At 38.1% G+C, this 13,546-nt stretch overlaps 1 protein-coding gene across 3 annotated transcripts in view; it reads right to left on the reverse strand.

Moving 5' to 3' along the window:
• Positions 1-6,416: 6,416 nt before the first annotated feature.
• CCDC91 (coiled-coil domain containing 91) overlaps positions 6,417-13,546 on the reverse strand; it is a 92,773-nt gene continuing 85,643 nt past the window's right edge. For all 3 annotated transcript variants that reach the window (XM_027897834.1, XM_027897835.1, XM_027897836.1), the window contains exon 13: positions 6,417-7,608. In XM_027897834.1, the coding sequence (XP_027753635.1) occupies positions 7,489-7,608 (120 nt within the window). In that variant the 3' untranslated portion in view covers positions 6,417-7,488. The remainder of the gene's footprint in view (positions 7,609-13,546) is intronic.

The raw sequence follows: 13,546 nt of genomic DNA on the forward strand, positions 1-13,546 counted from the left end.
CATGTTTTAGAAAAAGTTAAGTCCCTCTGTTTTCTAGAGTATCCCACAGGAAGGCTATTTTTTTTTTTTTTCAAGGAAGGAGAGTTATTCCTTTCCTTCTGTATACTCTAAACAAAAACTGTTTGCCAAGAATGTTGAGGTTATGTGATGTAGGATAACTTGGCAGAAGGGCACAATGCTCATGTTTTCTCATTAGTAACAGCAGACTGTAGGATCACAAATGAAGATGGCATCAGTCCAAAGCCAACCTGAGAACCAGCTCCAAACCTTCACCCTGAGGGGTGAGTTTAAGTTCCAACCATGAAGCTGATGTTAAGAGCAGGACAGAAGAAGGAGGGCAGAAGTGTGACCCCCTCCTTCAGGGGAGCAACTCCATTCCAGCCATAGCTGCTCCCTGGGTGATTTTATCACAATATTTGATGTTTTCTATAAGACCTTACCTCTTGGGGCCCTGTAAATCTTAAATCTCCTAAAAGAGGAAAAAGGTTTTCTAGCACTTGCATTTCCAGTGGAAAGCCTGAAGGTTAAGGAGTTCAAAACCATGAAGCACACTAAAAGAGCACAATTATTTATTATTAAAATGAAAAATCCCCACTCTATGACTTTCAAAAATACAGGAAGATCTTGGAATATTTTATTGTAGTATTTGACTAGGGTTTTATAGCATTGTCAAGCACATATATGTGATGTCATTTCTCCAAAAAAACCCCAAATCTCTAAACTGAGGAGGATGAAAACCAGTCTTCTGAGGAATTCTGTCCCATCAGCCAACTTTAAGTGCTGAGGGCATGGGACTGGTGCTTGAAACATGCACCAAATCCACACCATACCTGCCATCAGAAGAATGTTGGAAGTTTAGCAGTACTGGCAACCTCTTCCTCTATGGAAAGACATACCAGCAGTTTTCACTAATGAAATCAAACATAAAACTCAAGATCCTTCCATACATCCAGCTTCCTTTCAGTGGAGAATCCGAAGGGAGTTAAACACAATGCACAAGAGGCAGGCATGTAAAATTCAACCTTAAGAGGCCAAGACAGTAGCACAACATGTCAGGAACCACTGCTGAGCACCAGATGTCTCCTCACCGTGCGAATGTGCTGAAACACTTCCCTCCAAGACTCAGAACACACGATAATTTATGGAAGTCGGGGAGTTCTCCCTACAAATTTGGAGTAGAACGATAAATTTGGCTGGAGGAACTGAGAGGACGATATCTTTGGAGATGGAAGCACCATGTTCCCAGTTGTACTCCAGGCTGGAATACTTTCCAGTGGTTCCCTCTTTCCTTGTCATAGAGTCCTTTTTGAGGGTGGTATAGCTGATTTTCCCACAAAGGTCCATTGTCAAGAAGACAGGGCATTGGCTGGAAACAATGAGAAAAATCCTGGTCTTGTTGTTTAACAGCAGGAGTAAAATCCACTAGCAAACTTTGACTTGCAAGTCAGCAAACACATGGGTTCTGGTTGATTATTCTAGAGTCTTTCATAATAGTATAACATTTTTTTCAGAGCACTGTGAAAAACATTACTGACCAACAGGGTTTCTTAATTAGCTAAACCAAACCAGTTGGCCCCTCCAGTTTTGTCTTTTTGAAAGGAAAAACATATTCACTGCACTGAACTCAACAACAGAGAGTCTTTAAAGTGTGGATAAACTCTCACTATAGTGTAGGAAAACTTTTTTTAAAAAGTTGTGAACTGGTATTTCTGAGCTTTGTCCTGGAGATGGACATAATTAAATTATTCATGACACCAACAGTATATGAGGCATATAAAAAAAAGTCTTTAATCCACTTACTGGTTTAACCAAGAGGAAAAAAGGAGCAAAGCATGTAATTGTTCCAGATGAGCTGACCATATGATTGCTCTGTGAAAACCAGCATGAACTTGTGGATGCTTATGCATGGGAATAAATATCAACATTTGGCCCCAATATACAAGAAATCAAACAATCATCCATTGGAATCTTTCTTAGATACAGTGGAGAATGACCATGTCAGCCCTTCCTTCAACTCACCTGTTCTTTGAAAAATCTGTCAAAGAAAAATACTCATTGTGACTGTGATATTTATATTACATATGGATATAGTCAAATTGAGTGCAGTTTCACACTCACACTGCTTGTAGTAATTTGCATTCTTCCCAGTGTAGTTTTGTAATTCATGAGCTGTGTGACCATCAGTCTTTTGTAGACCTTCTTCACTGCTGTATGGAGCTCACAGGAATTTTTATTCCAACCTCTGCAAATGAAAAATTATTTCATTCAAGACGCAAATACATCTTTTTTTTTCCCCAAGAAGATGATTAGATGATTTATTATCTTTGGACACAGCATCTGGATCCTTTTCTATTTTATTTGGCAGATGTGTAAAGACTTCTCCATTGTTTTTAATATTAGTGTAGCAATCAAGCAAGGCTATGTACACCATCCTGATACAGTAGTAGCCCCAGTGAGCATCATTCCTCCAGAGAAGCTCCCAAAACATTCTGTCCAGGATACTCAGGACCCCCTATTGACACTTGTCAGACTTACGTTTTTGGGTTGCAACACATCAATCTTGCAATTCTTTCCAGCTTTACAAAGCTTAAACTTTTATTTTATTTCATTTTATTTTATTTTGGCTGTTTGGATGTAATTTTGAAGTAAAGATTCTCATGTAATAATGAGAGACACATTTTTCCCTCACCAAGGTCTCAGAAAACAGCTCATCTGCCTTCCCTGCTACACCAGGAACAGAACAAGTGCTGACATTTTCTTCAAAGAACTGATCATGAAATCTGCTTTTGATATAATTTCTTGGTGTGTTTCCAGAGCCATACAAAGACAGAACTGTGTGTGTTACATTCACTACGGCCCCAAATGCAAGAAAAGCGAGGAAGGACGAAATGTTGACTGCAAACAACCCACAGCAGGATTCCTACTGGCTTCCTGGGAGCTCCAAATATGTAATCCATGGTCACAATGAAAGGGTGGGATGTTTAGGTAATGGCATTTTTTAAATTATTACCATAAAAATAGAGACTGACCGTGTATCACCATGACCAGCCATCTCCTGGAAAATTTACACAGCACAATCCACATGAAGACTTAACCAGTGCCCTAATTTGGGAGTAGTACAAGAACTGAAACACCCTTCAAGTTCATTCAGCCAAACCAGTTCTCTTTCTCCCCTGGCTTAAGGGCCTCCTACAGTATTCTGTAGAGGGGATCAGTCAGGAAGAGTTTCTTTTTAAATGCAGAGACATGTGGATCACTTTGGCTTTTGAAAGAAGACAAAAAATTTTAACTTGAAGAAATAGAATGAATACCATTGATTTGACATCTGATAGTGATTTATACCTATTCATACAGACTCACTATCAAATCTGGGAAAAAAAAAAAAGATCAATTTGTAGCATTTTGTTGATAATCATATTTTTAGGATGTGTTTATTGATAAACATCTCACCTTTCCCCTAGTGTTTACTGTCAAACTGTTTTAAAAAAGTCACCTGAAAAGAAGTAGAATAGTTTGTTTACTCAGTAATTCGTTCTTTGTGCACTGGATTATCCTTGCTGGACAACGGAAAGCATCTAAAAAATGCTGGTTTTGTACGTCTGAAATGAGAGGAATTACAGGCAATATAAACAAACGTGAATCTCTGACGCACATTAAAACTTACGATTACACAGCGTGTAAGACAGGGATAAAACACTGGTACCACATCCATCACAGAAAATTATTGCTTTAGGAATATAATATTATTGTTACACCTGTAGGAGAAGAATAATTATTATCACAAGAAAGCCCTCTCACCGAAAGGTGATACAAATACAAAGCTTGAGCAACTCAGCAAATACAAAAGTTGAGAGAACAACTTGGGTGGTTTCCCTGTGACTGTTCAACTGTTCAAATATGACCCTAATTCAGCAGCAGGATCAGTTTTATGTAGGCTTAAAAATTAATGAAGACAACTTACATGATGCTAGCAGATGAGCCTTCCTGAAGTCTCAGAAGAACGATATTCTTGGACAGATCACAGAAAGGAAAATATTTATTTTGTCAGTTCCTCCAAGCACGTTGAATTGAAAGGCTGAGAGAAATGGGATTATTCCACCCTGGAGAAGAGAAGCTTTGGGGTGACCTAACTGGGGCCTTCCAGAACCTGAAGCAAGCCTGCAAGAAAGATGGGGAGAGACTATTTACAAGGGCCTGGAGTGACAGGACAGGGGAGAATTTCTTCAAACTGACAGAGGATAGGTTTAAATTACATATTAGGAAGAAATTACTTACTGTGAGGGTGGGCAGGCCCTGGCACAGGTTGCCCAGAGAAGCTGTGGCTGCCCCATCCCTGGCAGTGTCCAAGGCCAGGTTGAATGGGGCTCTGAGTAACCTGTTCTAGTAGAAGGCATCCCTGACCATGGCAGAGGGGCTGAAATGTGATGATCTTTAAAATCCCTTGCAACAGAAGCCATTCTGGAATTCTGTGATAATTTGGATAAAGGAAATGATGGATTTCAGGTGGCTCAGTGCGGACTGCAGTGAGATGGGAAAGCGGGAAGATGCAGATGGTCAGTTAGACCATGCTGCACTCTGCGCTTTAACACTTCCCCATCTGGCACCAGAAAAGCCAGAGAGCTGGAAACCACGCTGGACATGACCCAACCCAGCTCATTTTATATTTGCACTGAGTCCATTTGACACCATATATGATTGGAAAATGAGGGGAAATTATATCTGTCCCATTGATGAATAATTTTTATTGGTGGCTGTCTCCTGCTGGGAAAGCAGACAAAATCGTATCACATATTCCTGTCATCCAAGGGGTAGGGAAAAATCTGTAAACTGTGTGGACATAGGAAACACTCAGGGGAAGAGGGTCTGGAGTGCTGTAAGGGAGTTTTAGTGTGGAAAAGAATTAGGCTCTTTAAGGTCATGTCTGGATGGATAATTTCAGACCCTCAGGGATTAACATTGCCATTTACTGAGCTGGCAGGACTGTGCTGGCACTTTTGATCAGAAGTCAATGTAAAGATGCCCAAAAATCTCAAAATCTCAAAATACTAAATCTCAGCCTTTGGAATGGCAGCTGCTGCTTTTCCTTTGTTCTGCTGCTTAGTGACAGAGTGAAGGAATTTGATGCTCCAGGTGTAATTCCAGGGGAAATTTGCCAATGAGATTCTTACAGCCAGGCAAAAATTCAAATATTCCCGTATCTTCAGTGTCCCTGCCCATGGTAGGGGCTTGGAATTGTATGATTTTTAATGTCCCTTCCAACCCAAACCACTCCTTGATTTTACGATTCCCGCCTCCTAAATTTTCACAAACTGTATTATCCTATGGTTATACAGAAATACTGAAAAATAAAGCCAAGCTTTAAAGGTTTGGATGCAATGGGGGGAAGGCGGAAATCATTGTATGCTCCAGAGCTTGCAGACTGGATAGGTCTGTGTGTGCTGTATAACTGAATTTCTCCTCTGAGACTTGGAGTTTGAAATGAAACTTGAGCTCCAAATATGATCTTTTATGTCTGTGGTCTAGTGTGCAGTTTTGCTTGCAGGGAACAGGGGAAGACTAAAGGACTAAAACTGTCAAAGGTAAGAAAGAAATACCTACAGTTCTTTATGACAATCTGAGCTGAGATTAAACAACCTGATGTTCCAATGGGAAAGACACACCACAGTTGCCAGCAAAATCTTACCAAGCTTCTCCAAAAAGTGCTTTTACATATTGTTGCAAGTCAGAATACAAATCCCTTTATTAGGAGAGTGCTGATAGACTCCTAAGCCTCTGGCTTTAAGGGGAACACGTTGATGTCTTTAGTGAAAAGGAGCAGTGCTTCATGTCCAGGCCTAGAAGTAAAACCAAGCTCATCTAGGCATGTGCTCATGCCACATTTCCACAAGTACACACCTATTGTGACACAGCACTAGACAATCTACTCAATTTGATACTGCCTCTACATTACAAAAAACATCTGTGTCATCTTTGGTGCAGTTGACAAAGACAGGCATTTCACTGGCTTAGGAATGATAAATAAGCAGATGATGACCCGTTAACACTTTTTTTTTTTTTTTTTTGTCTGCCAAAAAAAAATAGAAATTGATCAGTCAATCAAGAAGTATCAAAAATAAGACTGGATTTTCATCAATTTGCAGGGTATCTTTGTGTATGCAGAAGACAAAACCTCTGGCTTTGATTAGAAAAATGAAGCACAGAAAAAGATTCAAAGAAAATCCTAAACTTTCTGCACTACTTATTTCATAACTGCAAAATAGTTTGTGCAACCATTTGGTGTTTTCTTACTGCTCTACGAGAGCAGTTCACGAAAACGGACTGCTGGTGCAAAAGACCAGCTAAAGAAAAAACCCCTAACAACAAGAACCACACTAAAATAATACCAGTAAGTCCCCCACTGAATCACAAGCTCACCATAAGAGAGATCACCCTCAGTTTATTTACACACCTAAGCGTGAACACTTATTTTCCCTTATTTCATTCAGCACTCTTTTAAAACTAAGGCCCCGAGTCTACAATCAACAGGCACAGAAATTCCACTCCATCTGCTGTTAGCAAGGCCAGAAAGACCTGTGACCCGATCCAAAGTCCAGCAATGTCTGTGGGGAGCTTCTCTGCTTCCTTCATGGGCTCAGAAAGGGCATCTGAGGTCAGCAAGCTGCACACACTCCTTGCTCTGTCAGAAATTCCACTGAGGCAGAGCAGTATCAGTCTCCACATAATTACATACATCTTCTTCCTGAAACTGAGGTCAGCGGCATTAATCGTAATTTCACGAGAAAATGACTTTTGGAATTGGAGGAGCTCTGCGAAGCGGAAATAAAATTCATAATATGCATTGGTCGTGGCAGTGTTTTGCACTACTCTAAAATGCACTCTTTAGTTTTTAAGTTTTTCTATTACTAGAGCTGGAGTTTTTTTATAAATGACTAAAGAAATGCCTGACAACAGTTACGTTTCAGCATTGATTCCTCTGTTTTACATCAAAAATAGTAAGAAATAATAAGCTCCTCAGGCTCACCTGAGGCAAAGGACTTGGGTGTATACTGTGAAAATAGAGATGGATTAATATCAATATTCAAATAAGTTTGTCTCGATTTTTTTAAATGTAAAAAATAACGGTGAATCACATCAACACATGATGACAAATTTAAAACAGACATAACAGGGAAATGTTTTCATCAGTGCTACAAGTTACCTAGCACTTCAGCCATGGGTTACTAGAAAATATAACAAAATTTAAATCATTAAAAAAAAACAATTTTTTTTTTTGCATGGATTTTTTCCCCTTCCATATTCGCAGTCTGATAACAGCAGTCAAATAAATAAATAAATAAAAGTAGATCACCACAAACATTTCTATCAAGCATAGCTTCTGATCAATCTTGAATCAATAACACAATCCCAAAAGATTAGAATGTATCCATCACTGGCTGAATTGAGATTTGCAGCTTCACAGATCACACTGTACCAGTGGTACTGGGAATGTCAGTCTCTGTTTTCCTCCGTGGTTGGCTCTTCCTTTAATAAAACATTTAACTGTTTCTGTGCACATGAAAGGAAAAGTTCCAAACTATGCAGATTTCTCTGACGGACAACTTGATCAAGCTGTAGAAATAATGAAAAAAAAAAAAAAATGAAAAGACAGATCAACTTTAAAAAAGCTGGAGAAAAATGCCAGGGTTTGTCAGCAAAAATTCATCCACATTAAACAACAAAAATTCAGCAACCAAATGTGACAACAGAAAAAGAACCTGAGTAATTTGAATGCACTCAATATAGCAATAACTTCTCAATGAAGTATTTGACTTTCTTCAAAATAAAATGCACATAAGGCTAAGAGTATCTCTAAAGCTGTCAAATTCTGCAAAAGATATTTAAGAATTCTAAACAGCCTAGCTGCCACACTGGGAAAATCCCCCCAGAATCTTTTAAAATTACAGCTGCTGCTTTTACAAAAGATACTGCTTTTGCTTATGGGCACTACTCACAACTGCATATTCAAAACTTCAAAGCCCACTGTTAATTTAAATGGCAGCATGTTTAAATAGTTCCCAGAGGAAAAGTCGAAATGCTTTCTGCCTACTTTGTTTACTCCTACATTTTACTGGGGTTCCCTACTGTCAATGTGAACTGTACACTCGCAGCAAAGACAGTGGCCCTTTCTTCCCCACCAAAAAAAGATAAGAACACCACAACAAGGCTTAGTAGGTTATATCACATATATGACATAAAAATAGGGTTTACTGAAAGGCATTTGAACTTTCTTAATATCAGACTATTAATAGATAAAACACACTGCAGAATTCCTTCCATTTGAATTTTGGAGTTCAGATGTCACCACTGAGTGATGTTTTCAACCTGACTGTCCTTAAATTCAACCAAATACATACATAACAGTGACACAGGGGGAGGCTGGAAGGTAGTGTAACACAGAAGTTATGCCACTGGAGAGAAAGGGAGTAATGGCATTTTGAAGAAGCCTAGCCCTTCTGTCTGGACTGCTGTACACAAGTTTCACATACAATGTCCTGACTGATGGCAAATGGATATCCTTTTCAAATATCGTGCCTCTGGTACCTCACACAGCTTTAATTACAGCTTTCAACAAAAACTGAGCCCGTGGTATCACTCTGCACATATATGCTGTTCAATCAGCAGTCCAGTTAGCTGCTCTAACAATCACTTGAATGGACATTTTGTTTTATAACAGACTAATTTTTTTTTTGCACATCAACACAGAATGCAAGGCAGAGTTAGGAGAGCTTCCCACTTCACTTTGAAAATGCACTCAGGGTAAAGCAGGGACACCTTCTAGTAGACCAGGTTGCTCAGAGCCCCATCCAACCTGGTCTGCTTGGGCTTCCACAAATTTCCAGCTGCTGTTCAAACTTCTGCACCTCAGTAAAAGCAGGCATTAGTGAACCGTGCACAGCCTGATGTGAACCTTGCCCCCTGATTTACAGGAGATCTTAAAGCGGATCTAGTTCAATTAAATTTCAGAAAACTCGGCTCTTGATATATTCAAGTAACAGCTGCTACTGACAGGAAAATGGAAGAAACAGCAAACTGACCTCTAAAAAAGCTGTATCTAGAACGGGCAGTCTGGAACAAATGAACAAAATAAACCCACTGTTGTGTCTGATTTGAATCTTGCCTCCTTCCTATTTTCCGGTCCAAAACATACAGAACATTTTGCTTGGGGAAGTTTGAAGATGTTTTTGTGCCTGTGATCTGCATCACTTTGGGGAATGGGCAGATACAGTGCAATTCCCATATCATCATCTGTTATGTCTTAAAACATGAGAAACCTCTTTCTGTACACATATTATGTCATCAGATTCTCTTGCTTCTGGTATATCAGCTGGAGGAGCTTAGAAGCTGAAATTCACTGGCTTCCTTTTATTGCATATTATATCATCTATAATCCCAGATTTCTACTCTGTTTTCTACTCTTCACTGAGCTTAGACCAAGAGCTTTGGCTCCATTTTCTTTTCTTGCAGCCCTTCCTTGCAGATTCTGCTTTAAAGAGATCAAAGCAGCTCACCAGATGTGTGTTCTGATTTGCTGCTGTTAACTTTCTTTAGCAAGGCAGCAATCTCAAATTGTATACAATTAAATTTATTTCACCAAGTACTAATGTAAATGTTTAATGTGTGGAGTGATTGGCTGCAGCACGAACAAACCAGAATTTCTTCAGGCTTGAGCAAGGTTTTAAAAGTCTCAAATGAACTAAGTGCACATTTGGGAAGTCTTTGTTGAACTCAAGTGGTTAGTTGGTAGTCTCCATTTGTGCATAAGGAAAATTTATTGCTTGTTAAAAGTTTATGTAAATTCAATAACATAGAACTTCACAATTCAGTTCCCCCTTGTTCGCTCAGTTAATAAGCTTCGCCTTGAGCAGGACCTCTTAAAAAATCTTCCATGGTACAGCAAATGACAAAACAATCCAAAAAGACTTGGGATCTTCACATAGCACAAAAAGAGAAACAACAAAATTATGCTGGCTTTGAAAATGGTACATTTGAATGTATTCAAAAGGAGAATATTCTCATTAACGGAGAAACTGGCTTGGCTGGGAAATAGAAACAAGTCCAATGAAGCTTTGTTATATAATATATTGTTTAATGAACTGTTAGCAAAGGACACAATTTTTTTTGAAAAGCTCCTCAACGTTGCTGTGCTCCTGCTTGCATAATATGCCATAAGCTGCGAAAATATGTAAGCAAAGCACTTTAAATCTCGTTTTTCCAAACAGTCTTGCCTCTATATTTTTAGGTTCTGTTCACCTCATGGAATGATCTCATTATTTAAACAAACATAAATGGACATCTGGCAAATTCAAACCGAATGTGACTCATATGCAAATGTGACCAGTGTGAATAATGTACTTGGGATGGAGCATTCACACAACCAAAACCAACCCAACTGCCCCAGTTCTATACATACTGACAAATACACCATGATGGTTCAGATCTACCAAGAGAGGGCATTTTTTTTACATTCTACCCTCAGTGTTGTTATTACTCATCAGTGCTTCTCTTCCACCATATGAAATCCATTAGTTCAAAGTCCCCAATTCATTAGACTGTGTCCTACTAGCACGGCTTTAATTAGCTCAAAGTTTTAGTGGTCCTGAACTTCATTATTTTAAGTTACTCAACAGTATCTTTTTAACTCTGTACACATTGTTTTTTTTTTTTTTCTTCAGAACCACGGGCTGACTCTCTAGGCACTTGTATGGATCCTACTGAGAAACTGGCTATGAAAGATTTGGAAAAGCACATGCACATCCTCCATACCTTCTCCTTACAATATCTACCTGCAAATATTTCAAATTTCTAGAAGAGAAGCCCAGTCAGAACTCTATAAACTATGTCAGAATTATATTATCCGTTTCTAGGAACTAATAAAACATCACATGGGAAATATAATTTTAGGTTTAGCACTGCAGGTTTAAGGATGAAATCCCGATCTCAACGTTGCAAAGATATATTTCACTATTAATTTCACTGTGACCTGAAGTTCACCCAGAAAAGTGAAGAAAGCAAAATTAACATTACATATGGCTCTATAATTTTCCCTTTTGTATAAACACCCTTAAAAGTGTATTTGTCAAAACTGTTTTTCAGATAATACCATTTTCCAACACCAAATGTATTCACAGCTGAAGAAATAGTAGCTACATTTACTTAAATAGTTATTGAAAAATTTACCTGTACTTCAAATGCTCACCTGAGGATTAAATGCAGTTCAGCTCACTACACTGGCTCTGTGATATTAAAGGAGTAAAAATTGCAGTCTTCCTTTTTATCATGAAATTCAACACATATAATGACCAGAGATTAAAAAAGGGCAAAGATTCTGAGAAAAAAAAAAAGCTCCTAATTTTACTTTTATTACTGATATTTTCATAGCTGATCTCACATAAGTAGACTGTAAAACAAATAAAAAATAATCATGCCACTACAATTTAGTGAAGCAGAGCAGTTTTCCTAATATCATAAAATAAGAAATCAGTTTTTGAGTCCTGATATAATTTCTTAGGAAATACACTAAGTACATCGAGAGAACACTTTAGCAGTGATACATATGTTTATATTTGTCATATAAGGGGGAGGGCCAATGGAAGAAGACTTAAAAATCCTCAAAAGCACCCTTGTCACTCAGAGAAAAATCATGCAAAGACAGGAAATTTCAGATGCAAAATGAATGTTTTGGGGAATTGAAAACACACAGAGAACAGGTAAAGAGAATGGGTTCTGAAGATGGAGTTAAGCAGGTCCAGGTTAGTGAGGCTGATACAAAGGCTTTCCATTTTCTTTTCCATTTACTGTTTACAAGTAGCTACCTGTTGGCTGTTGAACAGGGAATTCTTTGAAGCTGAATATTGATTAGCCACGGGCTATTATTTAAAGACATTGTCCTGGCATACTTCCATTTTTTTTCAAAGGACTCATGGTATAAGCAAACCTACCTATTTCCTGTCCCCTATCTAAGGAATGTTCAACAGTAAGGGGACATTTTAATACTGTGGGTAAAAGCAATTGAACCTTTGTTGGAATATTTGTTAAATTTTGTCCTAGTTTATTTAGTCCTAATTTCTCTATGTGTTTCTATTATTGATAAATATACAAAAGCTGTGCCTATTTGCTGTTTGCAAACTAACTGTAATTTCTATTTCTCATTTTCTATGCTTTTGTATTAGATGAATTTACTAACTAAAAAACTTTTATAAAAAGTAAATATAAATTGAAGAGTGATAACAAACATACCTCAGATTATGATTTTTTAAATAATGTCTAAAAACATCTTCGCAGAAAATGAATACAAGCCTAAACTAACAATAAAGTGAACTTAGATTCTTCCATGAAAAGACTCCAGAATAATTTTTCATTTTATTTTGTAGTTCTGACTTAGCACTGTTTGGATGGATGTGTCCATGGAGAAGAGAACACTGGACAAAAGTACTGATGATGACAAACTGCTTTCCTAAATGTACTAAGGACTAGAGGAACAAATCCAAGTCTCTTTGAAATCAGTGGGATCAGGAACATGTGCTAGTTAAGCAGAAGGAAGAAACTATTCTGATGCTTGATTTGTTCATGCACATAAGTAATTTACTAAAAAATTCTGTCAGTGGCACTGGCAGGGACCCATTCCACAGAGCCAATAGGATGTTGAAAATATCCTGTGTTGCTCGTGGAGCAATCAATCCAGATGGAACAGCACTGCTTGTTTAGAGTCAACCATTGATGTTGCAACTGAATTTGCCTTTAGGTATTTCTGTTTAGCCTAATTACACGTATATGGTAACAATATGTAATTTTTTAAAATCATTTTTGCATCAGTTTGCATTATAAAATACAGTTATGGTCCTTCCAAACAATGGTCTGAACTTCAGTGCTAAGTGAATAAATGGCTGCAATTTAAATCTGTGGCATTTTCTAAACATCTTTAGAGAGAATTTATTCTTCTGTTATTAAAACCTTAAATTTTGTAGACTCCTCGTGCCCCAGTTCATGGTGTGAACTGTACTGGATATTGGCCAAAACACCCCAGTGTTCAGCACAACATTACAGTGTAATTACACACTCATAGATGTCTTCTCACACCTTGATTGGCAGATGCCCCTGTTTAAGGAAAAATCCAAGGACAAGGGGTTTGTTTGGTACAATTTTTATGATATATGGATAGGATTTGTTGGGTTTTATTTCCCCCCTAATTAACCCACACTAGTGAATCACGCTAGACATGATCCTGAAATGTTCTTTAGTTGCAAAAGTTCAGCTACATGATTATATTTTCTAGTAAAAGTATGGGCCCAGGACTCTTTCCCAACGCACTAATGTGAACTTCTCCCCACAGAGTCAACAGAAGGCTTTAAAAAAATTCCCTAGAACATTAAGTAGACCATATAAAAAAATTATTACCTTGAGGAACCTGCAAATCTGAGAGTTGGACGAGGAAACAATGAACTACTTCCTCTCATTTCTATAATGGATGAGAAGGAAAACAGATCCATATGGTACATATGTGGAGCAG

This window comes from Empidonax traillii, unplaced genomic scaffold (assembly GCF_003031625.1).
Source record: "Empidonax traillii isolate 1590-97213 ecotype Southwest subspecies unplaced genomic scaffold, ASM303162v1 scaffold562:size474401, whole genome shotgun sequence".
Taxonomy (NCBI): Eukaryota; Metazoa; Chordata; class Aves; order Passeriformes; family Tyrannidae; genus Empidonax; species Empidonax traillii.